The following is a 27359-nucleotide window of genomic DNA, read 5'->3' on the forward strand; positions in this document are numbered from 1 at the left end:
TATATAACATCATAAATTTTGGTGCCAAATTATTCTCATCCTGTACACGATAATTTATATGTACCTTTCTTTAAATCACACGTTACAATCATGCACGATATGTTTTCGTCGTGCATGCTTTTTATAATCGCACAATTGCACCGCTCAATTACTATCAGGCTCGTGTAGTAGCCGGTAATTACTAGCTGCGAACCGCCCTTGTACCAATTAACCACGCGGTAACCATGTGCTAACAGCGCAAGATCGAAGGATCATTTTCTTGTTCCTGCACCTGTGTCCATATGTTCGTGTGTGCCTGCGTGTTTACGTATGCGTGTAAACGCGAATGCTCGTATGTACACGTGTGAGGGTGTCGAGTGGGGACGGTCGGATTGAAGTGCAGCCGAAAAACATGCGGAATTCAACGAGGGAGAATTATAGCCGGGGGATTGGAAGGACGGTCGAGGGTAGGAAGAGTGAATGGGGCCTAGAAATCGGACTGCGACGTGGCCAGGGCACTCTCGGCCGTCTCCTCGCGTCGTCATAAGGGCCTCGTCACTTCGCCACACTCGCAATGCGTCGGGTGTCCACGACGGTCCACGCGGTTGCTGATTGAGTGGTCGCTGCAACAGAAAGAATGAATGAAATTATTAACGCAAGAAAAAGAAAGATATCATCAGAAGAAAGACAGAGTAGATTTAATCGATGTCATCAAGATCAAGAAAAGCTCTTACATCGTCTTTGCAAATAGAAAAATATGAAAGATTGAAGACAAGAGTTCTTATTCAGTATATCAACTAAAAGTAACATAATAAGTATTATATTATAATTTTGCACTCAACAATGTAACTCCATGTAATTCCGTGTGTTACGTTACATTTATATTATTAAGTACGGAATTATATTATAACATTGATGTTATATTTTTAGTTGATGTCGACTTGATATTTAGATTATAATGTAGTGATTAATATCACAAAATAATATGATATTTCTTTTATAATATTAATTGAAGTTGGTGTTAGTAATTAGCTATGCACAAGTGAAGAAAAGAGAAAAGTGGAGAGAGAAAGTTTCTCGAGAGGCAAGCGTCGAGCACAACATAAGAAAGATATAATGCAAGTTATATAGATATCTTAGAACCTTTCTGTTTGATTCTCTTAATAAAATAGAAGATATCAGAGGAAATTTTCCATTAAATTATGGAAAAAGGGTATTGCTGTTTCTTCCAACAAGAAGACTGCAAGTTTAATAAGCTCTATTAAAACAGTTTAATGTCCATGGATTGCAAGTTGATGAAATCGCAAAATCCATTTAAATTATATTGAATTTATGGTATGCACCAAGTGCATATAATTTATTTTACTGTTAACCCTTTCGGATAGAAAACTTCTATTGCATTATAGATTCGGTTTTTTCTTATTAAGGCACTTCGTTAAATCAGTCAAGATGAGATTCTTAGAAATGCAATTTGTTGGAATGTGTAACTTCAGTGTCTACTATTTTCTTTTTACCGTAATAAATTTATGTAGCGAAATATCTCTCACGATAACGATAAAAGCAAAGAGAATAGTAAAAATTCTGTGCTTCTTTCTTTTATTTTAATAACATTTTTTTCTTTGCTACGTTTGAGTGTTTTCTTTATGAATAACTAGTATATTAATTTAAAGCACAAAGGTATGAAGTTAAAGAAAGACCTTTAATTTGAAGTTTCGCTGTCGACATTTTTCTATCTTTTCGCTCTCTTTGATAAATAATATAGTTTCAAAAATCGATGAAAGAAACGCGCGCGTAATGAAACGATTGAAAACAATAAAGTACACACAGCATGAAATCCTTGATTGCATAACGACGAACTCGCTGTTATAACGAGTGAATAATCGAGTCGTTCCGCCCCATCGTTTCTTCATACATATACGAATAGCGATAGAATGATTCGCAATATGAAAGATTCTTTCATTTGTTAAAGTGAAAATACATTTCAGTGATTTTAGAAATATACGTTATCCCAATGAAATAATTAGAAGTTTTACGTCGAAATTTGTAAGCCGGCTGCCGTTCATCCCTTACGTGACTCTGCGTGGGCTATAACCCACGTATACGATTATGATTAAATGTGCAACTCATATGAATGTGTATGAATGCGATATGACGTCAATGAAGCGGTATATGCCAACAATGTTCGCACGATGGTTTATAACGTTATGTAACAATTATACATTTTTTTTATGTTGGAAGCATTTGATTGCCATTACACGCCTTTTCCAATTTCTTTCAATCTTGCAGTGACTTGTAATAATTAAAAAGAACTTTCATTACTTTTATTTTTTATTTTACTTTAGAATTGTGAGATAAAACGAAATGGTTTAATATGTACACATATTAAATCATATTATGAAGCACCAAATTATCTGTATGCTTCTGGATAGGATTACTTTTTAGCATTATGGCAAAATATTCTCGTTGAGAATTCCACTCCTTCTTTGCTTAAATATGCTATCATAAAACGCAATAATTCTTTTATGATGACCATGTATATCACTGACACACACCTAGCCAAATGATTAAAATGCTACAACGAAGGACCGAGAAATGAAAGCGTTACGATGTATGGCGATGCCTTAATCTTTTACGACTTCATTGAATTTTTGCCTTTCCCACAATGCAGCTTGCAACCTACATGAGAATTGTTACATTTTGATTCGCTTTGACGTTTTCTCTTTTGGTACATACATCCTATTGCTGCCGCTAGTTTCTACAGAAACCACTTCAACCCGAATTAATTGTTAAATTAAAGACTTCGCTCGTGCTTTAACAATCAGGCTGAAGCTTAAGAATATTGCATATTCATACGGGCTCTCCTCATACAATAGAATGACACCGTCATCATAAAAAATATAATTGGACATCTTAGAATTAAGTAGATGGCTTATAATAAGCATTTATCAAGTAGTTTAAAGCCTTAACGTTGCTTTAAAAAATTAATTAAACATCAATGATTTTATATAATAAATAAGTTCAAGTGTAGAAGAAATTAATCAAGTAAAATATTATTAAATTTTTTTAATATTAAAGATTAAAAAATTTTGTTGAAAAAGATAATTTATTGCTAGGAAAAAGTCGGTTTGAAATTTTTTAAAATACGTTGTTATAATCGGATCAGCTTCAATATCTCGTAGCGTAAAAATAACGTTAATAAAAAGCAATAAAGCACGGGAAAAGTGTAAAATAATTTTTGTGAAAGATTAAAACTATCCACGGCAATGTAGACCTGACGTAAAGGGTTTATAAGAGAAATAACGAAGATTAGTACGTCGAGTTAACGGAAGAGCAGACCGAGATGACAGGGATGGGAGGGGGCGGGATAGCAAATCGCCGTGGGTGATGAGGAAAAAAAAAATTCTGAACGCGATATCACCATGACCTACATCGTTCCGCTGAAAAAGAGCGGTGAATACTGAGTATACTATTGTCAGGCGCAGTAGTAAACTGATGGTATCGGACGACGTCGCTCACGCAGTGGTTACTACTCAATAATGGTCCGACAACGCTTAGATCAGATCGCGTGCTAATCGTGATCCGACAAGTGTGTAAGCAAGAATTTTTTAATTATTTAGTTCTTTTGTCACTTTTTCATGTTCAAACTGTTTACGTCACTTGTCGAATCCCATAGCGACATCGTTTGCTTGGCGTGGAGCTTTCCATTAGCTTTACTTCGCGGTGTATTACAATAATAGCAATTCAAGTGCAGTGTGCATAAATGAAGAAAAAATGGAACGAGAAAAACCACATTGGAGATTTTCGGAAAAACCGAAAAACTGAGTAACTGAATAAGTTGTAACGATTTACTTGACATTTATGTAATGAATTCCAGAGACTTTTGAATTAAATATTAAAAGAGGAAAAATAAGGAAACCGAATAAAAATGATATCCAACTGCAATAGTCTAAATCGTTCTATGACGTGACTGTCATACCAGTAAAAAATCGATAGCAGGTGAAGTACTTGTTACGTTTACGAGCGTGCAACAACAGGACTTCGATAAGATCGTCATAAAGTTCATCGCAGGCTTTAGTGCCTTATTAATTCAAACTTTCATTGTAACCAATAAAGTTACAAGTCCCTATGCGACCAGAAGTGATTTCTACCATCATGCTCGAACATGGCGAGTTTAAAGTTTGAAGTTGTACAAATTGAGCGATACAATTCGATAACTGTTTATGAATTAATATCCTGTTCCATTTAATTTTTCGACATTTGGCAAAGTGTATAATGTCCAAATGAAAATTACATCGAGAGATAAAGTGATTCCAATAAAATAAATCGATAAAAATTATTTGAGTATGTGTATTATTACTATTTTATATAAAATATATACTGTATATATATTTCTCTTTTAATTATATCCACAAAATTTTTGCTAAGATTTATTTAATTTTCATCTTTTCTCTTACAAATCTTGAAATTTGCTAATATAAAATATATTTGTAACAAAAAATCTCGTATTCTCAAATTCGTTCTTCCTCATAGGAATATTTTTTACTTGAAATTAATACTTAATTTCAAAAATTTTATAATAATGGCATATATAGTTACAGAGCTACTCGTAACGTATTTAAAAATTTTTTCATTTTTACTGGGCTGATTACTTGATGTAAAATGAACATAGAAACTGCAGTTGAAATAAGCGACGTTCACTTTTCACTTTGGTGTTAAAAATTTCTTCGATAGGTAATGCAGTTTGGCCCGCAGGGCTGCATTTTAGATGCAGTTAACTGAATTCTCTTTCTCTTTCTGTCTTTCGTGCCCGTCCATCAGCATATACAGCACTCAACCGTGGCCAACGAGTATGACCTTTTCAGAATGTCAACGAATGTTACAAGTACTTGCGTGACAGCAGAAGAGGTGGCGGATACGCGTCCTTATCCACGCTCGCACAACTCCCACGAGACGCAAAGTTATGATTACGAGAGCTCGCAATATGCTCAAGGGACGTAAATTTTAGGACCGCTTCGGCTGACATGCTCGATTGAAGTTCGAAATTGGAGTCACAGACTGCACGGCGTTTAATAAGGATTTCGCCGTCAGCGATCAACAGGGGACTTGGCGGGTACCTGGAGTTGACAAGGTCGTGGACGACGTCTCTTCGGGATACGTCCGACGACACTGTACGTGCTTGCTTTTAGGCGAGCTAATTCTTAACCGTCGTTACGGGAGAATGGGAGTTGAGATAATTGTACCGTGTTGGCTGGCACAATATTACTCAGTAGTGAGTCATATTATAAAGAGCACATTGTCCAATCATTTACCTTGATCTTTACAGCTATAAAAGAGTACTGCAATGTAACTGAATTTAATAAGCCCTTTATAAACTTCTCTCTATTTCTTAAAATAAACATTTAAATATACCAACTAAATCATTGCTATATTTATTTAATCAAGATTAAGATTTTTGTATTTTTAAATAATCTATTTTTGAAAAATTTTAATCTAAAGAGAAGATGTATGATGAATATATATTAAATAGAAATCTAAATAGGTACATTCTTATATTACTTCGTTGTTATCGTCACTAATCCCCGACCTGCAAGCTCGTAGGAACCGCCGTTTTAAGCTATAAATATGGATTCCATTAGATTAAACGACCGCTCTTTCAGAAGCTTTGCCAAAAATCCGATAGATTAAGATAAGCTGGATATATAGTTTTGATCGCCATAACTGCAGTATAGTTTATAATTTTGCCCAATACAGTTTAATCGATGAGTTAAATTGTAGTATTCATAGCAGCGTTAAATTGTAATCAATGTAATAACAGATGTTGCAGTTACGGTTTGACATACGCATATATGATTTATACCATTATTTATTGTAATTTAATAATGCTTACGTATTATTTATTATAATTTAACAAACAATCGCAATTATATCGAATAGGAATGTACCGGTGACCTTCGTAAATGTAATCATGGCAATCGAGGCACGTATGTGATAATCAAGAGAGTTCGGTGTAAAGCTTTCAGCCCCGACGTAAATTCGTTAGTGTCACGCTAACCAGAGTACGCACGAACGCATGCATATACAGTGTTCAGAAACACACGAAATTCGTGAGAACAGGCACATTAAGCCATGTTGTTCTCATTGTATTATATTTATCGATAACGGAAAAGTGCCACGTGTAAAAGAAATTTTTACGATAGCATACAAAGATTACTATTTCATTGTTATTATTGATTATATTTGTGTAAAATACTTTTATTTCTTTACAAATGCTCTGCTATCTTTTTATAGGAGTTTTTTCCTAATTTCCATTCTTATTTTGAATTTTATTGCAGGTGTTTTTTTTATATTAAAGTGAATATTCCTGCATCCTTTTAAATCTTGATTTGGGTTTATATCCGTTTATATTATGTAGAATTACTTTTTTACTAACACAGTAAAATACATGACCTTGCCATAAATTTAGATTAAGTTTGATCACATAATCGGCAAGAGGGCTCGAGATTTATTACGCATAATCAGAGCTAAAAATAATCCTAACGGCGTCGTAGCTGGCGTCAACTCCTTAGTCAAGGAATTATGAGACGGAAACTCGGGATCTCACGTTGCAATATAGCCAGCTGTTTTATTCCGCGTGCGTGGGACGTTGCTGACGGCGATCTTTAAGATGTGCTCCCAATTTTTTATACGAACCATTCGTAAATATTCAACGGAGCGCAAGTACATACCGCTGCCTACGCAAAGCTTTACCGCCTACCATCGCTGTAATGCGTTCTTTTTTACTACATGTAAAATTACGCTAATGCAATATCATAAAAGGCGCTCCCGGGCGATCTTCTTTTCCGTTAAAAAAGTAAAACTACGAAGAGAGTCAGCGCCAGAAATTCAATGCACCTAATTTTTAAACTCACAAAAGAAATATTATTTCCAAGCGCTTATACCTACAGTTGTTTTTTATAGTCATATATTATTTTTATAGATATTTATTTTTATTAATATATATATTTTTAGTTTTATATATCTTTATTGTTACATATTTTTTGAAAATGTATCTAAAAATATTAAATCAAGGCATTCATTGAAATGATAAGGACGTGATTCAAATAATAAAAACACGACGAATCTCACGCATATAAAGAGAGACAATGGGTGCATTTCTACCTTTCAATTGTCAACTCAACCATGATATCGTATATAGTAAAGCGACATTCGTTTCAGTGAATGCCAAAGTAGCTTTTGACACACTGGGTGTAGAAGAGCGATAACAAATGTACGAAGAACCGAATTCTTTGAGCACATTCGCCGAAATCACGTACAAAAGTCGTCGTATCTATTCGCCATCGTTCGAAGGCGTGGCTTTAAATTTTCAAAGGAAGTAATCTCGAGTAAACTCGAACAGAATTTTTATGTTTGTTCGCAGACAGGAATAGACGGTAAGTCTTTTGACCTAAAAATAATCATTTGTGCAAACTTTTATAGCGTATAACTGAACAAAAAGATATTACAGACACTATACAGAATCTGTTACAGAATCTGTTATACATAAAAGAATGTTATGTAGTTTTAAAAAAATTGATATATATGTTTTTATAAAAAATTTAGTTTACGAACACAAAATAATAATGCTAATATTACTTAAAAAGAAAATTTAAAAAAGAAATATTGTTATGTGACGAATATATGGATTATTGTTAAGTAATTGTAATATTTTTATGCAAATCAAACATTAAATTTTAGAAATTAATTTTATATAAATTATGCACTTGTTCTCTATTATTAGAGAATAATAAATACTGGAAAGAGACTGAGTTATTCGTGAAGAACTCTTGTGACCAACGGGGACGGAAAGTTTAAGCTTCATTAGTTTCCGTATAGATTCGTCGCTGCCGCAGCATAAATAGGATCAACTCTAAATTTGTTCAGGAAAGGTCCACGAGCTTAATGTAATGTGCTGGAAAGATTGCGCGCGGTCAAAGATCGCCAGCTGCGTTATATATGTTGGAAAATGGCTGAACATAGTGGAAGCACATGGCGGTCGGTGATTATAATCTGAAAAAAAGTTGGAAATGAAAGTTCCTTTTTTCCCTTTCTCTTTCGATATATTAATATCCTTTGAAAAAAAACTGGAGCAATCCTGATACCGCCCGGATATTTCTTTAACAGATTGTTCGCGGAGATTTCATAAAATTGATATCAAGCCCTCCGAAATGTCTTCCAACAATGGATTTAATTTAGATTTTTATGTTGCTTGCAATATTATATACAGTCATATCTTATTCTGCTTCTTCTTTACTTTCAAAAGCACTTTGTCATACAAGATTATCTATTTTATTCTAAGCACGTATGTCAGTCTCTGTGAATTCGCTTCTCTTTTTCGAAATTTACTTTTATATTCACTGCTTTTATTGAAGTTCATGATATACCGGTTATTAGATCGTTACTGTATAATAGTTTGCCAGATATGACAATTCTGTAGAAAGTAGAATGATTTCAAGGAAAGTTATCGATCGCTAATTGTTTTTCGCGAACACGAGGTCAAAAAATTAGTCGTGAATTAATCGACTGCCACGGGCATCAGCTGCCAGGTTATCAGTTTAACACGCGATTAAAAAATTGCGAGCGACGTTGCTCTAGTTGATGAAGTATTTTGCATAAAGTGTCGTCCCAACGGCGTTCTAGAATAAATTTTATAAAGCAATATGAAATTATGCAAATATACAACTTCGCTGGTGCAAAGATTTGAATGTCTATTTCTTCGAGCGATTTTCAGAAAGACAATAATATTACAAGCAGCAGCTAACAGAATGCAAATAAAAATTAGTGAAACTAGAAATACCAATGAAAAGAACTCTTAACAATATTTTATTAGGCAGAAATAATTTTATTATTTATTTTATGTATAATTATGTATAATTAAATGAAAAGAATTTTTAATAATTATATTTAATATGTTAATATATTTTAGCGTCCTTTTTAAACAATAATAAAGTGAACGTTCATATTTATGCAAAATTCCGGTCGTGTAATTATCATTTTCAATTTTTAAATATGATTTCTGTTGATGCATGCGAAAAATGTGCGATATCTTCCACAGTCTCATATTTTCGCGAACGCGAACACGTTAGCAGTAAAAAAAATGGTACTACGTTAACATTTTAATGTCGAGTGTAAACTTTAAGATTTGCACGTTAATTAACTTTAGTGCATCGTCACGAGTTTTCGCAGCGGCCCCTGAGCTCTCTAATCACATTTCCAATTATTCGCGGTGAAAAAATTGCGCCGTTCCATTCCTCAGGTACTCATAACCGAATCGTTACGCTTTGTTCTGGACGGATGTTGGTCGTTACAAAATTCAGGTTAAACGCTGATATAGAACAACACCGTCGAAGCATTCACGTACAGAATCTCGCGAATCCCTGACCTATATCCCTTAAAACATCGTATCGCCATTACGTGTGCCTCTCGCTCGCGTCCTCCGTGCACACGAATATAACACATGTATAAATATACATATATATGAGATCACATATGTAATATCGTTGCAGGGCGTGCTCTTCGAGATAGAGAGTGACCGTGGAAATCATAGCATGTACTCTTATTCGTAAAGGGACCCTGTTTTCTTTACGGATAAGTCACTTCCGGAAGCCTGTTTCTTTCAACAGCGTGGCGTTGGAACCCAACAAAATTTTGGTCCGGGAAATTCGTCCGTTTCATCAGCATGTGAAAAAGATCGCGAAGAAACGTATAAACTTATTTTACGAGTGTTGTTATAAAGGTGCGCCATTAAAAGATTCTATCAGGAAAATATACGTTCAGGATAGGGAGAAAATTCCGTCCGTGCTCTGTAAATACAATTACCGACTTCCCTACGTTTACAGATAATATTCTCTTACAAAACTATTTCGCGAATGTTATGACGGATTTAATCTTGGTATATAATGCAAATTATTACAGAATTGGGGTACGCTTTTATCATCATCAAATAATATAGAATAATGAATGGTATAAAAATATTTCTTTAAGATGTCACGACACTTTTCTCTGAATGCCAGATTATTAATACGAGGCTATAAATCGTTTAATTTAATTATATGCACATTTTTGAACATGTTACAATTAATGTATAATAAATACATCAATGAATTATTTTCTTCGTGATTAATATACCTATTTATTTTTTATTTGATATATTTTTACAGTTTCATTAACTTTTTCAACATTTTTTTCAAGACTTCTTCAAAAGTTCTCATGTAAAATTTATGAATTAACTCGTTCCTGGAAACGGATTTTCTGGAAACGGATTTTCTGGAAAGCTTTCGACAAAATTTTCTACGAGAATTCCGCGTCACAATTCTACTAAGTATGTACCCTATGTGGACCGTGTTCAAGAATGACAGCAAGAACATACATCGGTGGCGTCTATATCGTGATTACGTAATGGAATAGAAGTTTCCCAAGTAAGTTCTAAGTCGCTTAGTTTCAGACTCAGTTTAGTTTACTACGAATGTGTAGAAGTGGTTACAAGACGAGTCTGTACAAGGAGCGCTGAGGGTGAAACTTTGGATCCGATTATAAGGTTTCAAGCCCGATTTTCATATCGGTAGTCTTTCGTGAATTTGCAGGGCAGTGCTGCGCAAGTTAATTACTTATTACACATCCTCAGACATGAACGTTAACATGCAACAGCATGTATAGGCGTACATTAATTTAATATAAGTGCTATACAAACGTCATTACTCTCCGTTTACATATATCTATATAGTCATCAAAGGGCGATTTACAGTGTAATTTTATATTTATGAAATAATTGCACAATTGTAAAATCAATCGTTCTATTATTGATCAATCTCTTTTATGAGGTAAAATAATCCGAAACGTTCGCGGAACGATATATTAATAATAAAGCTGCTAAAATCAGCAGCTGTTTTTTCAATTATTAAAATATCTTAATAGCTCATGCTAATTGTCTCGGAAAAGTTTAATCTGTTACAATAAAAGTTTAATTAGCTGAAGCTCTGTAATCTTTCGTGTTACATAAATAATAAAATATCTGTTGAAGCTCGTTTTATGAAATAACTTGATGTGAATAAAGTACAAAATTACAAACAAAACTGTAAAAATCTCCCGCTATGTGAAATATCGGACACAAAAAAAAGAGAGCTATAAAAAACGTATCCTTTGCAATTCTTTGTCAAACAATGTAAGCTACGATTATAAAGCAAGATTCGTTTTGATAAAGATTTAATTAATTCCAATTTAATCAGATTTTTTATTATAAAATTTAGATTTATTTTCATATAAAAAGAAGATATGATCGCAATCTCCATTTTATAAATCACCAAGGCAATCTACATTAGTCCCACTAATAAGGAAAAAAAGTAAAGGCAATCATTACTTCGTAAGAGTGGCTCATGACCGATTTCGGAAATATAACGAGAAGTTGGCGATCAAATGAGGCTGATTCCGAGTTGGAGTGCGTCCAGGAACTTTCAGCTAATAACAACCGATGGAGAGAGGCGTTTGGTTGCTGATCCAAGCTTATTCGTCGAGATCAATCTTCATCTCAGAATACACTCGACTTCCGTTAAATTCTCGCCTTTTGTCGGACGTCACTGCTACGCGACGTGAAATCGTTGTTATCTCACGTTCGACGAGACAGATAATTGTTGGCTGTTCGTGGCTATTCTCACGGATCTATAGGACCGTGAGAATCTTACAGGTCTGACTGGCTGCGGTACATAAGTTGAAAATAGCCTATTAACGAAGACATTTCTTTTTAAAATTTCGTAGAGTTAATTAAAATTGGACGATTTACGTACCATTAACGTGTTATATGTGCACGTGTACAACTATCCTCGGTGAACTTTATCGATTTTTCCATAACTTTATTTACCATATCGAACACTCGTTTAGCTTTCATCGTCATAGTGATACATCACTATACGGAAATTAATTCGCATGCTCGCACGCAGCGATACACCGTCAACTCTATTTGCGGTAAATTTTAAAGGGTACTAGCTCCGATTCGATAGAAATAATTAAACGCGTCGGGAAAACTGATGATAGGGAGAATTAATTATAATTTAAAGCTGAGCGTTTTCGACGAGCGCGTTCGTTTATGTGATGGGAATTTAATATTACTTATAAAAGCATCATATAAAAATTAATTATTGCACCGCGCAATATCGCGCGCGTACAAGCGGGTTCGATAATTAAATTATGGATAAACAGAATGTTATATTAATTCGAAATAATACAGGCTCTCGCCTTAATTCGACGAATTATACAGAATACTTAATCATCAGGCGGCAGCCAATGGAAGCACTGGCGAATATTTGCGATAGATTCCTCACAGATGCAGACGAGGCTACTTTTTGATCGCAATATGTGCAATTCACGTATTGAACAACTTATGGTTGCTCTACGATGGGACTATGCACAGCGCGGGCTATATTGACGTTCGCTTCGTTACAACTTATCGCATAGCTTACAAACGTAAGCTGAAGTTCTTGCATTAACCAACAACCAGCGAAAAATCGAAGATGCGTAGTTCATTCTATGTCAATGGAAAGAAACAGTTGGAAAGTATTTCCGGAAAGCGACCTCCGCGTGAGTGAATCACTTTTGATCGAAGTTTACGCGGGTATAAATACACATTTGCAGTCTATATCGAACGAGCCGCTGACTTTCGCTTGCGCAAACGTTTTCCGGATCGGTGCTGCGAACAACATGTTAAAAGTAATCTAATCATTTTCCGCAAAGGATTCCAAATGAAAAGACAAATAGAAAATAAAAAATGCACGAATCTTACAATTCTGTTTTTCATCTTTTGAATGAAATTGGAAAGTTAGATATAAAAGATGATGATAAATAAATGATTTTTAATCGATTATTGAGCATATTGATCATATCGTTGTTGAGGATCGTAATGCGGATCATGATGCCATGAGATTAATTTGCGATGTCCCGCGATGGACGTTAATAAATGAGCCTTTACATCGGGGCCAAATACCTGTCCTACCAAATCAGTGTCCTGTCAGTGTCGCGTATTCAAAAGACTGGTGGCATTCAAAAGATATAAACTCGAGTTTCAGTTAGTAGCTTTTAAGCTCCAATTTGCTGTGTATGTCAGCCCAAATTCTGCTGGAATACTTGCATATAATTTCACCGTTACGAAGATGAGAGATGGTGCACGTTAATATATCCAGGAATTCAATATAAACGTATGCGTGCAATTTGGCTGAGTGGCATGTGAGCTTCGAGGAGCGACGCAATTCGTGAAAGAACACCAATAGGCTAATAGGTTATAAAACACGGTACAAAGGAGTAATAAAATAAAATAAAATAATTGGTTTACATGTTGCTGTGCAACTTTATAAATGAATACGTATTTGTTTATCGGGCAAAATAATGTATGTACAAGTAATTTAATATACAAATATAAGAAACAAATTAATGTCGATGCTATTTGTGTAGTATTCTCTTTTTACATAATACTTTCAATAAAATCCACGCGACAAATTGCGATTATGTAATATCGATATAGTGTCACTTGCAAATTTGCAACAATTATTCCCAATTATCTATGTTTGTCGAGTGAAATGTGTTCGAATGAAAAGCGGCATGATGTTCCACGCCGGCGAGTACGGCATACTGTCGGAAGCGTGATCAAAAATTGATAGCGCGAGATGCAGTGCCGGTGAAATCATTGATGATCCGTTGGAAACTAGTTTCCCGTTTAGCCTGAGGCAGTTGCTGAATTTCCTCAAGTTCTGAAACTATTCTTCGTTCTCTTTAAACGTACATCTACTTCAGATTAGAGAAATTTCGATAAATAAAATTAGCATATTAAACGCTACAAAGTTCTATCTCCTTTTATATTTTAAAAAAACGTAAATTAATTAATTTTTCATATATGGAGTAAGAGAAAAACGCGAATAAAACAAATCTTGAAATTATCTCACTGAGATTTACGCTTGAAAAATAGAAAAATTTTGACGACTTTTATAAATGGAATGTATGGAAGTTGAATCTTTAGAAAAATGAACAGAAAACTATTTAAAAAAGACTATTTATTTGAAATAGTCTGTCTTTGGTAAAATTTTCTTGCTTTTTCATCATTTAAAAAAAATTTTCTTGTCCATATAGACTTGCACTTCCATCACTGTCATGTACTTTTACACATCGAGATATCTGATCTAAAATGCATATATGATTTTTTTAGTATTTTCACTAGAAAAAAATCAAATACATTTTCCGAAAATTGATAGTGACTATCAAGAGATTCTCTACCACACGTTTCTAGTTTCTGCTCTTTTCCTCATAATTCAATATTATAAGCTGTTGCCGCGTCCGAAGTATATATTGATAGCTACGACAAAACCGAACAAAACCGAAATAGCGTATTCTAAAGTGCTTTCAGTTTTTTATTAAATGGAAACCGCACTCTTCTTTAAATCCCGCAGCGTCAAATCGACGTAAAGCAATCGTTCCGCTTGGCACACATAACTCGTACTATTACAGTCGTAAAAACAAATCAAGAAATTTAATTTCACCGTGGCTTAAGCGGCAATTCTCTTGGAAAACGTAGTGAGTTAGACCGCAGCATTGGTTTGCACCTTGGAGTCGGCATCGGAGATATAATTGCGGAATTTTAGTTTAATTAACCGAGATATGAGATACTAAATATAACACTAAATGCGATACTACTTTCTTTTCATTAGTTGGCAACTGGAATCTCATTTTCTTCACCTCGCAAAAAAGGAATCTTTGAATTAAAGTGCTGGCACGTCACATTGTCCGTTTTTTTGTTACATCCCCAAGGGAGCTTTTCCGAGAAGCACAACAAGTCGCTTGTGTCCAACAGTCTGGACGCGCAAATTTTCCAGCAGCAACTTGTGGCTGTCAAGTAAGTACATTTCTAACACTCCACGAACAAGAGAAAAAAAAATAGCCGCTACAATGGTGTGACTCGTTATAAGAAATTGTTTCCCGCTGTGAAAAGTGTGGAAATGTCGTGGTGAAGTGTCTCCGTACAAAACAGATTTTGAGAAATTTTGCAAAACGCTAAATAAATATTTATTAGTTTTATGTAAACTTTATTTCAAAGATAGCTCAGCCTGTTACGTAACAGATCTTTTATTTTCACGGACGCGACAAACGTATGCAGAAAATAAATTCTTTTTTTATATTTATTTTACGGTCTATCGTTTGTCTTTGCAATCCATTCATGCAGAATTTTCAATAAAATAAAATAAACAATTGATTGATTATCCATTGCGGAATAAATATATAACGAAAATAAACGTGATAAGATGGCAAAATAGTGAGTATCGGCCAATGCCGAGAACGAATAGAGCGGAGTGCATTTTCGACGCCCACGCTGTCCTTCGAATAGAAGAATAGCGACGAAAGAAATGCCGCAAGAAAAAACTTACGATCTCTCTTTTTATTATACCACCACCAATGTCCTTGCCGAACTGCATTCCTCTCGACCGACCACCTTGCATCGGTCACGGATTTTTCTCACCCCGTTTGCAAGCCCTCGCAGTGTTTAACGGCTTTTTTCTGTTGTCCTTCTCGTAGCGAAACGCAGCGGATCAATATAATTTTCTTAAGTGACCTATTACGACGTGTATTATACATATGTACAATACACCTATATTCACCTAAAGCAATTGTGAACATTAAATATTAAAACATTACTCGTTGGAAATATTGGCAATTTGCAGAAGGATAAAATAAATAAATATAAACTGCGTAAATATAATAAACAGATAAACCAAACATTCCACATATTAACAACGTAGAGAATGGAAACAAGGAGTACGACTGCATTCTACAAGTTCATTTGTAGTTGTAATGTACAATTTCAAACGAAGAATGCCTTGCGTAAGTTCTTCCGTTGATCCATATCCGTATTTCCAGACACAATTTCGAAGATTCAACAATTCGCTTGTGAAGCCGAGCTAGAGTTTCTCTGAAACGATTTCGCTAGAATTCCGACTCTCTACTTTGGTTCGTATGCTTCATTCAAGTATTATATACTTGCATCAACTTCTTACTTGAGAAAATCTAATTTATCACACTTACGTGCCGTAAAAATTTAAGACGTAAGCTGTAAGAAGCCATATTTCCATAATTGCTCATCGAATTATTGTACTTTTATTATTAAAAGATAATTTTAAAATGAAGTTCATAATTCTTGCTACAAAGTGATAAGTTCTGAAAAGCAAACAAAATAAATAAATATAAAAAATAAATGAGGAAGTCTTTGTCCTTAAAAAATTTTGTTAACAATCTGTCTTATTTATTTTCTTTCGACGTCGATTGAATTTAATTTAAATCTGGGATTATTCTCTTGAATTAAAAAACGGACATTATATCGTAACTATTTTTAGTATATTAATTATTATATTCTCGGTATTTCTATCTTTTTATTTTTATATATAGTTTTTATATATAATACATCAATAAAAAAATTAAAATTCAACATGCGTTTTAGTCACACATATTTCATGTACAATTCGTCATATATGAATTTATTATAATACATGACAAAATCATCATTTTATTCAAAACGTACGATAGAAATTAAAACATGAATCCTGCACGGAAAAATTAATTTTAGTGAGATACCAAAAAATTTAGCTAAATATAATTCTAAAAATTTTGTTGATCATTAAAATAATTACGTAGGAAACTCAAACAAGACGAACAGTGCTGCAAAAACGTAGTGCTTCGTAGTGTTTGAAATTTTTGCAATGATTTTTTTCTGATTAAAATGTAAATGTAAATTATTATTTATGTCAATATTAATATATGTTTAGTTCGAATTAACGTCATTAACCAGAATAATTGATTACATATATGAATATTATATGTCACTTAAATTAAATTTACAATGATAATACATTTTCCGTTTCTCATTTATATGTTGGATATGATAAAAATCACAACGTTTACTTCATATTTTAATATTAAAATATAACAGTATATAAGAACGTTTACAATAACTTCAAATGAAAATAAAATCTTTCTTAACGTAACGTTGCTGAGATATCAAAAAATTTTAAATATTTAAGTAGATTTGACAGTTCTGAAAATAATCTTGTTGGATCATTAAAATAATTATAAAGGAAATTCAAGCATGATGAGCATACTGCAAAAATTCTGATATTCTAACAATCAGCCTAACGTTTGTTATAATTATTTTGATAATATAATAAAATTATTGTCAGACTTATATTTAGCTAAATTTTTAGATACTTCAGCAAAATTTTTTTTTGTGTGACGAGCGCATAAAAGAAATAAATTACCAAATCAAAATAGTTTGTGACATCGGCGAAGTGAAGAAAGTTCCAGACGAACTTATCCAGGTGAATGCATGAATCTCATATTTGAAATACTTTTCGCCATATCGTGACTACCCTTCACTGGGAACTGGCAGCAAGACGACAAGGGACACGATCGATGAGCGGTGTTTCGCCATCTGTTTCCGCGCGGACCGCTTGGGAACTCGATTCAGCGCTCTACACCTCGTGCATAACTTATCCAAAGGGACGTGCTAAACGTATTAGGATCGTTTTTACACTCGGCCAATGGGCAAAGATTTACTGACTCGCCGGCGAGCTCGATACCTATTTAACGTGCCATGAATAAATACTGAACGCGTCAATCATCGCACGTCCCATTACAGAAATGCGGACCGATCAATTTAGGAATCGTTTCGCTGCGATTCGATAGAGTTGTCACCGACTGACATAAATTGAACATTATCACAGCTACACGAGCGCGAGCGTTGCGTAATAATGCTACAATTTATAGGAACGCGAGGGACCTGAAGCCACAGGGTTTCGACGGTACTCGAGCTTGAAAACTCAATGGTCCTCTAAAATTTCGTTTTCGGATTTTCGAACACGTTTCAAATGTTATTCGTATATACAACTCACGTTGTATCTGTATATCTATAAAATATAGAACAGAAGTTATCAATGTAAAAGGAATGTAATGGAATTGAAGCAGTTCGATTGAAATCAAAACTCTTTAGTATGGTAGTTCTTCATAGAAATATCGATCGATGATGATTAACGTCAACATCGTCAGTGAATAACTGCAGTTTAAATGGAGATAACAGTATTCACAGAATATCATCAATAATTGTTACATGTGTTACGCATGGTTTCGTTGCCTAGTTAAATTACTATATATTGATTTCAGTTGCATTGACAGAAAATCGCACTGTCGATTGCATTGTTGTCCTGTGCACCCTGTTGTGAACATAGTTCACGCTTTTTTAATTGATTTTGATCTCGGGCAAACTTTGTATGGCTATATCACAAATAATCAAAGCACAGATAATTAAATCAAATTCTTTGCGTGAAAAGTTCAGTTTGTTCAATGAAGGTATACGTGAAATGCACTCCAAAGAGGCGCGCCATGACCTGCATTCCAGCCTTCATATTGTTTCTAACATAGCGACTTTTCCTCATCGCGCGTCAGACGGCAGCAAACTTTCGGTGCGACATCGCGGAACGGTAAACAACAACAACAACGTTGGCACCGTTTCAAATAATATGAAGGAAATTGATGCGGGAGTTTCAATAGATAATTTTTCAGAGCTGCTAAGTTATGAATTCCTAAAATTTCTTAAGAGGTATTCAAGGAATATCTAAGATCTCAACTTTGCTCCTTAACTTTAGATCTTTGATTACAGCGGTGTGCGATACGAAATTCCCACAGAATTTTTGATGATTTCTTCCTGAAGAAGCAACTTCTGTTCAAATAATAATTCTGTTCATATAAATGTTGCAATAAAATGCAATTTGTCTTTAGGTTAAATTACCAAACTTTGTGAAAGGGGATTATCACGACGGTCATAAAAATATTTTTAACTTCGCTCATCAGTTCAAGACATTAATCTTACTTCAACTTTCATCTCCTCCTTTAACTCTTTTAATCATAATTAAAAACGTAAAATATCATAAAAGTCTTCGATATTTCTCGTGATTCCGTTCGCGCTGGTGCCGTGGAGATTTGACTTTACTTTTATAAAAGGACTGGAGTGGGGTTCCACTCGGAACGTACGTCAAAAGCAATTAAACTACAATCGTGCCTAATGGCGAACTAGATAACCACTTCTGCACCGATTCGTACCGAGCAGTGGCGTCTGCCACTACGTAGTTGATGTGTGAGATATCGTAAGATCGTGTGGCGTACGCGCGTACGAGCACGTAAAAGATGTACTTGTATGTGTAACGCGCGACCTCGACGCGTTGAACTGATTCAGTTTGATCGAAACCATAATTCCGCGAGATGGGAATAAATGGACGTGTCGAGCACGAATATAAGATTGAATAAATAGTCAATAACGTAGGAATCCCGAATGGATCCATTGTGAGGACGGCGGGTAGTGCATGAGATACTGTTGCAATATTCCTTGGAAGCATACAATTCCTTAGGAAGTTCTACCTGACGAAAAGGCTCTTGCGCGTAACTCGTTTAATTAACAAAATATTAATATAGACAACACACAATGTGGATGAAAGTAGAAATACAGAATACTCCATTATGTTGATCTTAACAGAACAAACATGTGAAAATTCAATTCTATTTTACGTTACGTTCTGGTAATGAAAAATTTATATATACATTAAGATATTTATATGTTTTCTTCTTAATGTGTGTAAAAGTCTTTTTTATATACGATGATATCTCAAGTGTTTGCTCCATCTAAGAATCCTGTTTTTTCTTCTGCCACTTCATTATGTTGATCTCAATAGAACAAACGGATGAAACTCGAGGTATGAATTTTATATTACATTTCAATGATGTAAAAGCGATTTGTTTTTATAGATATTAAAGCCGGTAGTTCATAATCGATTTTTATATTTGAGACTGTCTTAAGGACAGTTTTAAGATGTCATAAACCGATCAGAGAGCTGCATTAGCGTTTTAAGACATTATTTAGGACAATTTTAAAATAAGAACGGACTATGAATACCACTCTAAGATATTTATGTTTTCTCTTTATATAATTAAAGAATCTTTTTTATATACGATGACGTATCAAATTTCTGTTTCATTTAAGAATTCTGTTTTTTCTTCAAATTCTCGAGAGAAGTTGATCACTTTAATCCCTTTAATCATATTTATTTTGTAATTAGAACGTACCGAATGAGAATACTATTCTTCGATATCTATTTTAAAGTGTGATAATTCTTAAAGAACACTATTCTAAAAGAACATTAAGTTTAGAATTTTAACGGCATCAAAAATACCTCAGAATTAATATTCCTTTCAGTTTCCGTTATCCTTCTCCGTCAGGTAAATCCGTTGCACGTTAAGCTCCATACAGTTAATCTTCCTTCGATGTATCGCCGTTACCGCACACGCCTCCACGTTTTGGAGGCAGAGGCAGTTATACGTCGTGTGCACGAAGCAATTAAGCACTGGTATTGCAACTGTATTTTGCGTGTGCGTCGGTAAAGTCAGGCGCCCTTAAGCTCTGTCTGATCGTACACGGGCTGTAAAATTATATATACCCATGTGCGATTTTACAGATGAATTACGTTGCTCATACATGCGTTTATAACCGATTGCACAAGAAATTATGTAGCGCACGAATTATTATGACAATGTAAAGCAGCGGAACGTTTATAAGAAAAAACGATAAATAAAACTTGCACACAAGTATTGAAACAAAAAGGTGCAATAATTGTGATATATCGGAATGCGGTTTGCAAAGAACGCTTTATGTTTCTGATGAATGCACAAGATAAAAATTCTCTTTCTTTTCACGATTTAAATTATTATGACGGAGAATTATTATAACTAGATTAAATCATCCGCATGTTCAATTGTATAAAAGAAAGATTATTTTCCACGAGTGTTCCTGCGTACAATAAAAATATATTTTTCGATGTTATCGTCTATTATGAGTCATCCTTTAGACACGTCAGCGCTCGAAATTGTCATGCGTACGCGCGAAGATCGTAAACAATTGTTACCAGCTCTTCGAATTAAATAAATATTTAATTATGAAACTAACGGCACGTTATGCCTCTCATGAAATGCACAACAAATTGCAATTGCAGATAACTGCAATGCGTGAGACAGTGAACGATCTACCTATACTCTATTTATTTATCAGTCTCTCGATCACTGCCAATTTTTTTACGACAGGTCGCTCCGTCGCTTTGAGAAGTAAATCAGCCGTAACTTCATGCGTCTCCGAAACATACCGAGCGACATTGCTCAAACGTCAAATTAACCGCCACGCGTCGGTAGAAGCCATGCAATTTGCCCATAATTGGAAATTCCAACGTTTATTCTTTCTATATCCTGAGTACGCCCTTATAGGATAACCAGAATAAGAATGAAGTTACGACTTTTCAAATTAATTGACGCAAATGTTGATCCAATTGTAAATATTACGGAATGAGGGAAATGTAAAACAATGTGCATTAATCCATTATTTTGCTAAATGTATTATTTACATTTTACATGTAAAATGTATGCAAAACATTGTCACATCGTATTAAGATTATTAAGAATTTAGCGCAAAATATAATTTGAAATAAATACGTAAAAGTAATCGATTTCTATTTTTTTCTGGAACTCTCTTAAAAATTGTTATTCAATACATTTCTGACATCAATTATAACTTTCATCGTCACATCAGAAACATTCCAGTTGAATAAATCATTCGTGCTTACAAAAAATTGAATACTGAAAGGCAGTAATTAATTGTTTATTTTGAATATTAAAAGCACTGTTGTTCAGTGTTTTAAATACACAAAATAAGTAATTTTTAGTATTACATTGAATTTCTGTAAGAAAAATATATTCAAAAATAAGAAATAACAATTTTAAACGGTTTCACGTAAAAATACCTTTAGAATTTTTCAAGCAGTTGGATGAATGGAAGTTACTTATAAATTAACCCGTCAGCACAAGTATAAAAGTATATCCTTTTGTAAGTTTTTGGCCAAGATCCAGCTATGGGAGGAGGCCAGCCATAAATGTCATTGAGTAAAGAAAGATACAAATGACATTAACTTTTGCGCGACATTCTTCTCGACTGACTGTCCTCAGTATGTTCAAAGAGGCTACCTCTGATGTGCCAGTTTAAAATCTCATTCATTTTCGCGCTAATAGCCACGGAGACTTTAGCCGTGCCGTAAAACGAGTTTCCGGGACATTCTCTTATTCACGTGTTGACACGAAGCTACGGCTCTTTCGGAGCGCTGTTTCAATTAAAAGTTCGAAAGGATTTTTTTTTCATCTCTTTCCATCCGCTTATGTACGATGTCATCTCGCCGTGGTCGCAAGTTAATGACTACGTTTAAGTACACCTACTACTCTTCCATTCTTTCTAGAAGCTCGATTCTCTGTGATTCTCAGAAAACAGCAGAAACAGACCGTCAAATATACCGATTATTTTGCAAGATGTACTTTGCGCGACATAAATTTGAGAGAGCTAACTCTTCTTCTTTTTCTTCTTTCTCTTTTTTCGCGGAAGCAACTCCTTTTCACGGGAAATGGAAGTGTTCCTTATCGCGATTACGAGTCCATTTATCTCGCATAATATATATACGGTGAAGCGAGAGCGAAAAGTTTGCTGTAATCGTTAACATGATAATAGCACTGCACGAACTATATCTGAGTGAATTTTTCGCATTTGAGAAGAATTTCTCGTATTTCATAGCACGACCGACTTATCCGTCTGTCCCGTGGAAATTCTGAGGAAGAAGGATACGATAACGGAATTTGCCGTACTTCATCTTTACTCTCCTTTGATACGAAACGTGATCTTCAGCAACAGTAACACGACAGCGGTATCATGTATCGCGTCTTTTCTCTAGCGTGCACGACAAATTTCGAGGGTATCATTGAACGAAGATCAAACAGCATGACATGCAAAATCGTCTATTTAATAGATCATTCTATATCGGTCCTATAAATATCCCGTGGGATGCAGGAATACCATACGACTTGACTGTTTTTCACAACATTTTATTTCATACTTTTTTCTCTTTTCTATCTTTATAATCTTTATATAAATTCCATGATGATCTTATCTTTACTTGTATTAATTAACGAGGACCGACGGTGACAATTGCACTGAAAGTCGTTGTCAAAATACAAAAGCATGAACTGCAGAGAAATGATACACGCCAGTTTTATTCAGATAGAATGCATTTACCGAGATAATCCTGAAATCCAGTGTCCGGGAAAACATAATTACATATTACGGATTACAACGATTTGTGCGACAACTCTCGTGGCTTGGAGAGATAAAAGCGAAAAATCCTGACAACGGAAATACCGTTTGCGGTGGAAATGCACACGATACGTTCAGTAGCAAACAACTTTGCGAAGAAAAGTGAAAAAGAAGAGATATAAAAAGAGGAGAAGCGGAGAAAGAGAGAGAGAGAGAGAGAGAGAAGAAAGAGAGAGAAATATAACACGGCCAGGGTCGCCGATTATTCCAAATCTGATGTATGACAGCCGAGGCTGCCATTTGCTAGCTGTCATCCTTGCCACCCCCGATCCTCCGTCTTCTAATACCATCGTCGTGGAAATGACAAACGGTCGAAAGTAGAAAGATAACAAGGTAGCTTTTGGAGAGGGAATGAGCCCTCGAGATTCGCGTCTCGTTGAATCGCGATGCTTTCACAGCAGAAACGATTTTTTGCTTCAATCGCATTAACTTCTTACATTTGCCGTTATTTGAACGTGAATTAAATATCTTACCCTCGTAGAGTAGTAACGCAAAACTCGATAAGTCCATTTCCAACGATTCTTCGATGTATACAAAGTACGCATGAGAGATGAGAATACATTTAGAAATAACAATACATATAGTTCTTTTTGTTCTTGTTCCCTTGTGCGGGCTGTTATTACATTAGCTTCTTGATGACATGTGATTTTTTGGTTCAACAGTCTGGTCCCTTTTATTTCTCTTAACATAGCGTTGATCTGTGCAAGGGGCATGCGATAGCGAAAATTCAGCAGTTGAGCGAAATAGTGATCGACAGATTCGATAAGTCAATAATTGTAAGTCGTATATTTTAGGCAGTAGTCATATATTCTATGACAGTCGATAATTCTGACGTGACTCTGAATTTTTAGTATTTTTATTTCAAGTTGTTTGACTTATTTCAAGTTGTTTGTGTTATTGAGATGTTCTATTCAAGTATTTTAGGCAGTCCTGTTCATCTAGAAAAATTGCTATAATACATTAACAGGATTTTACATGAGGCACTTTTATAAAACCTCTTACTTTAATGAGAAAAATGTGACTTACATAATATATGTATGACTCGTTTCGCTCAACGACTTAATTAAGAAGAAAAATTAAGGGGAGAGGAAAGACATTCGGAAGAATTGGCAGATTACGCGAGTTACACGAGTTACGCGCTGCTCAATGCTTGTTCACGCAACATATCAATGTTCGTGAGAGAGAGAGCTGTCGATTACTCCGAGTGCACGGAATTACTTACGGCATCCTATCGACAATTAGAGATCTCTTTTTACATGTTCTTTGCGTTGCACGGAGAGCGCCGTCACGGCTTTTGGCAGCGCACTCGTTTAATGAGATGAATACGCCTTTTGGAGCTAATTAGCGGAGATTACGAGAGAGAGATGATGAATCGATATCCGATTTCCGTTTCTGCGATTCGCTCTTTTCTGTAATAATATGATAAATGTGTATTTCTATTCCTAAGGCAGCGCTCCGTGTTCCGTCGTGTATCAAAAGCACTAATATTTGCAGCAAAGCGTTTTACATGTAAATTATAGTGAATCAGAAGAAACGTTGGTCTATATCATTTTACAGTGAAGTACTACGAATTGCATGCAGTAACAAGCTTTCTCGGAAAATGTCAGCAACGTAAGTCAATATAAATATCTAAATTGAACGATGATATTGCGAAAGCGAAGAAGCGTCAAAGCGGATTTAAAAATTTACTTGATAAACAATTGTCCTAATTGTTATACAAAGATCTTTACTTTGCTTTCGCGTTCCAACGACACAACCGAGTATTAATTTTTACAAAACAATTTCTAAAGAAAAACTCTTCTGTGTATTAATTGGAGTCTAATTTTGAATATTGCAAATTTTAATGAAAACGGTCTCGACAGAAGATGACCACGATTACATTTTTGTAAAATTTTTGATACTATGTAACGCGAATAAAAAAAAGTTATTTACCATTTTCTTAAGTATATAAATAGAATGAAGAAAAGATTGTTTAGTTTGATAACACGATCATATAAATAAATATTTATGCACAACGGAACACGAAGATTGATAAGATTACACCAATCAATTCTTGAAAAATGATCTTTGAGATACCTTCTAAGGCAGTATTTGCAGCCAAAAGAGTTTAGCATCGTTTCACGACGACAGTAAGTACGGTGGTAGTAACATCATTGTTAAGTCGTCTTTGTCTTATGTACAGTTTAGAAAGTTTATTTGCCTCGTCAAATACACCTTCTAAATCGGACGACTTCTGGCACACTTCTAACTCGTTATCGATTTTTTATACTCATGCAGCAGCTGTAATATTACAATAATTGCTGTATTAACACCAATTTACCAGCTTCGTGTATGACTTGTCATTGTTGTGAATTCATATTGTTAATTCCATTAATATCAGCGCGCGCGGATTTTCGACGTGTTTGTTAGGGCGTTTGAACAATTATTTACAATAACAAAACACTTTTATTTCATGTGACAACTCTACTCTACTCTACTCTATTCTATATACGTTCCATTCAACTAACAAGGGCAAAACTTTAAACTCATTCAGCACAAAACGTGTGTATTATGGATATATGGTTAGCTAAGCTAATGATAATCCGTACGTCCGTCGAAAGAAAATTGTCCAGGTATACGAACGTGTGTGTTTTCTGGCTTTATACTTTGGCGGAAACTAATTACCTGAGGTCGTTGCCCCTGGATCTTCTCATGCCGCGCGGCGGATGTCGCGGTGGCGGCGTGCACCTGCAGTCACAGTGCATCACACACAGTGCGACGCTGGTCGCGAGAGTCACTACGAAAGGCGCCGCGAAGAAGTGCATGATAGTAGCGACCTGTGCCTCGCGATTATAGTTCGCCATCACTATGCTACCGTTCACCCGGCTATAATGGCAAGGAAACTTCGCGCCTTCGTAACCCAACTCGCGGGTGAAGTTCTTGCAATCGACTACCGGCGGATATCCGCAACCCTTGATGTTCACCAGCAGCACCGCCTCGACATCCCCCGGAGAGGACACTGCTCGACAAAGAGATATTTTACAGCGAAGATTAGCGTCGGAGAGATTTGAATTTTTGTGCTTGCCAAGCACGCATGCAATCCGCAACGTTGATCTACCAAATCGAAATGTATTCCAATTTCACTTCGATTTCCCAGGCGATACATTCTATTTTATAGTCAAATAGCAATAGAGAAAGAAGTAGCGATATCCATTACCCCTTTTCGAATTTTATACAATAGATTCCATCCATTATGTCTCGAATTCTACGTTCAGGATGGTGACATAAATCGTATAGACTATCTCACGTTCAACAATGTTATGTTTCGAAACAAAAATCGTAGTACGGTATTTCAGATTTTCTACTCCGTGCTTTAAATTTCCTGCCTCTTTCTCTACTACTTCAGTTCTTTTTTTGCTAATCCGATTTAACGTCCAATTTATTTTATCACCAATAATTATTCTCAATTACATTAACAATACGAAAGATATGAAAGAAATGGGAAAACGCTAAGGAACACTGCGATTTAGTGATCCTACCGGCAGTGACGGTGCCCAGATCAGCCGTGGTGTTCGCAGTGACGTTCCTGCCGCCGGTGTCGTTCTTCATACTGGCATTACTCCACGGCGTGTACGTGACGTATATGTGGGTGCAACTGTACACATCACTGGTACATCCCTCGCGGCACGAGCTCCATGTGCAGTTGAAGAGACCAGCAAGGTCCTCGCGCCGCGAGGTTGTGCAGATCACCGGCTCCGGCGAGAAGTCCGCCGCTAGGGTGCTGATGGCCGGGTCGACGTAGAGCGGCACCAGGAAGAGGAGTGCCGCGCCGCCTGAGGTGGCGACGAAGGCCAGCGCCGATGTCGCGTAGAAATTAAGCCGCTGACGGCAGGTACGCCGTGGCGGTCGGCGCCGCGACGCGCCGAACCCGAGCTCCAACAGCTTGCGACGACGTAGCTCCCGCTCGTGGAAGTCGTGCTCGCCGCCGCTGTCCCGACCTTGATGTCCCCGATCGTAATCGCTCTGGCACTGGCTGCAGCTCGCCTCCAGCAGGAGTTCGGAGCTGCTTCCGCGCATCACCCGGGACGGCTCTCTCGAAATCGAGACGATGCTACGCGGT

At 35.6% G+C, this 27359-nt stretch overlaps 1 protein-coding gene across 1 annotated transcript; it reads right to left on the reverse strand.

Moving 5' to 3' along the window:
* Window positions 1-306: 306 nt before the first annotated feature.
* LOC108729463 (tipE homolog 1) lies at window positions 307-27316 on the reverse strand. Its single transcript, XM_018458594.1, has 3 exons — window positions 26779-27316; window positions 25925-26258; window positions 307-602 (listed from the first exon to the last, which is right to left on the reverse strand). The coding sequence occupies exons 1-3, from the start codon at window positions 27314-27316 to the stop codon at window positions 521-523; spliced, it is 954 nt and encodes a 317-aa protein (XP_018314096.1). The 3' UTR covers window positions 307-520.
* Window positions 27317-27359: the final 43 nt, after the last annotated feature.

Source organism: Mycetomoellerius zeteki, unplaced genomic scaffold (genome assembly GCF_001594055.1).
Source record: "Mycetomoellerius zeteki isolate Tzet28-1 unplaced genomic scaffold, Tzet1.0 scaffold735, whole genome shotgun sequence".
NCBI classification, from domain to species: Eukaryota; Metazoa; Arthropoda; class Insecta; order Hymenoptera; family Formicidae; genus Mycetomoellerius; species Mycetomoellerius zeteki.

Excerpts from the sequence above, each read along its gene's own strand:
- LOC108729463 (XM_018458594.1), bottom strand. The coding sequence starts at position 27,316 with ATGCGCGGAAGCAGCTCCGAACTCCTGCTGGAGGCGAGCTGCAGCCAG. Across the intron at positions 26,259-26,778 it reads TCTGGGCACCGTCACTGCCG|TGTCCTCTCCGGGGGATGTC; the intron begins GTAGGATCACTA and ends TTTGTCGAGCAG. Across the intron at positions 603-25,924 it reads TCCAGGGGCAACGACCTCAG|CGACCACTCAATCAGCAACC; the intron begins GTAATTAGTTTC and ends TTTCTGTTGCAG.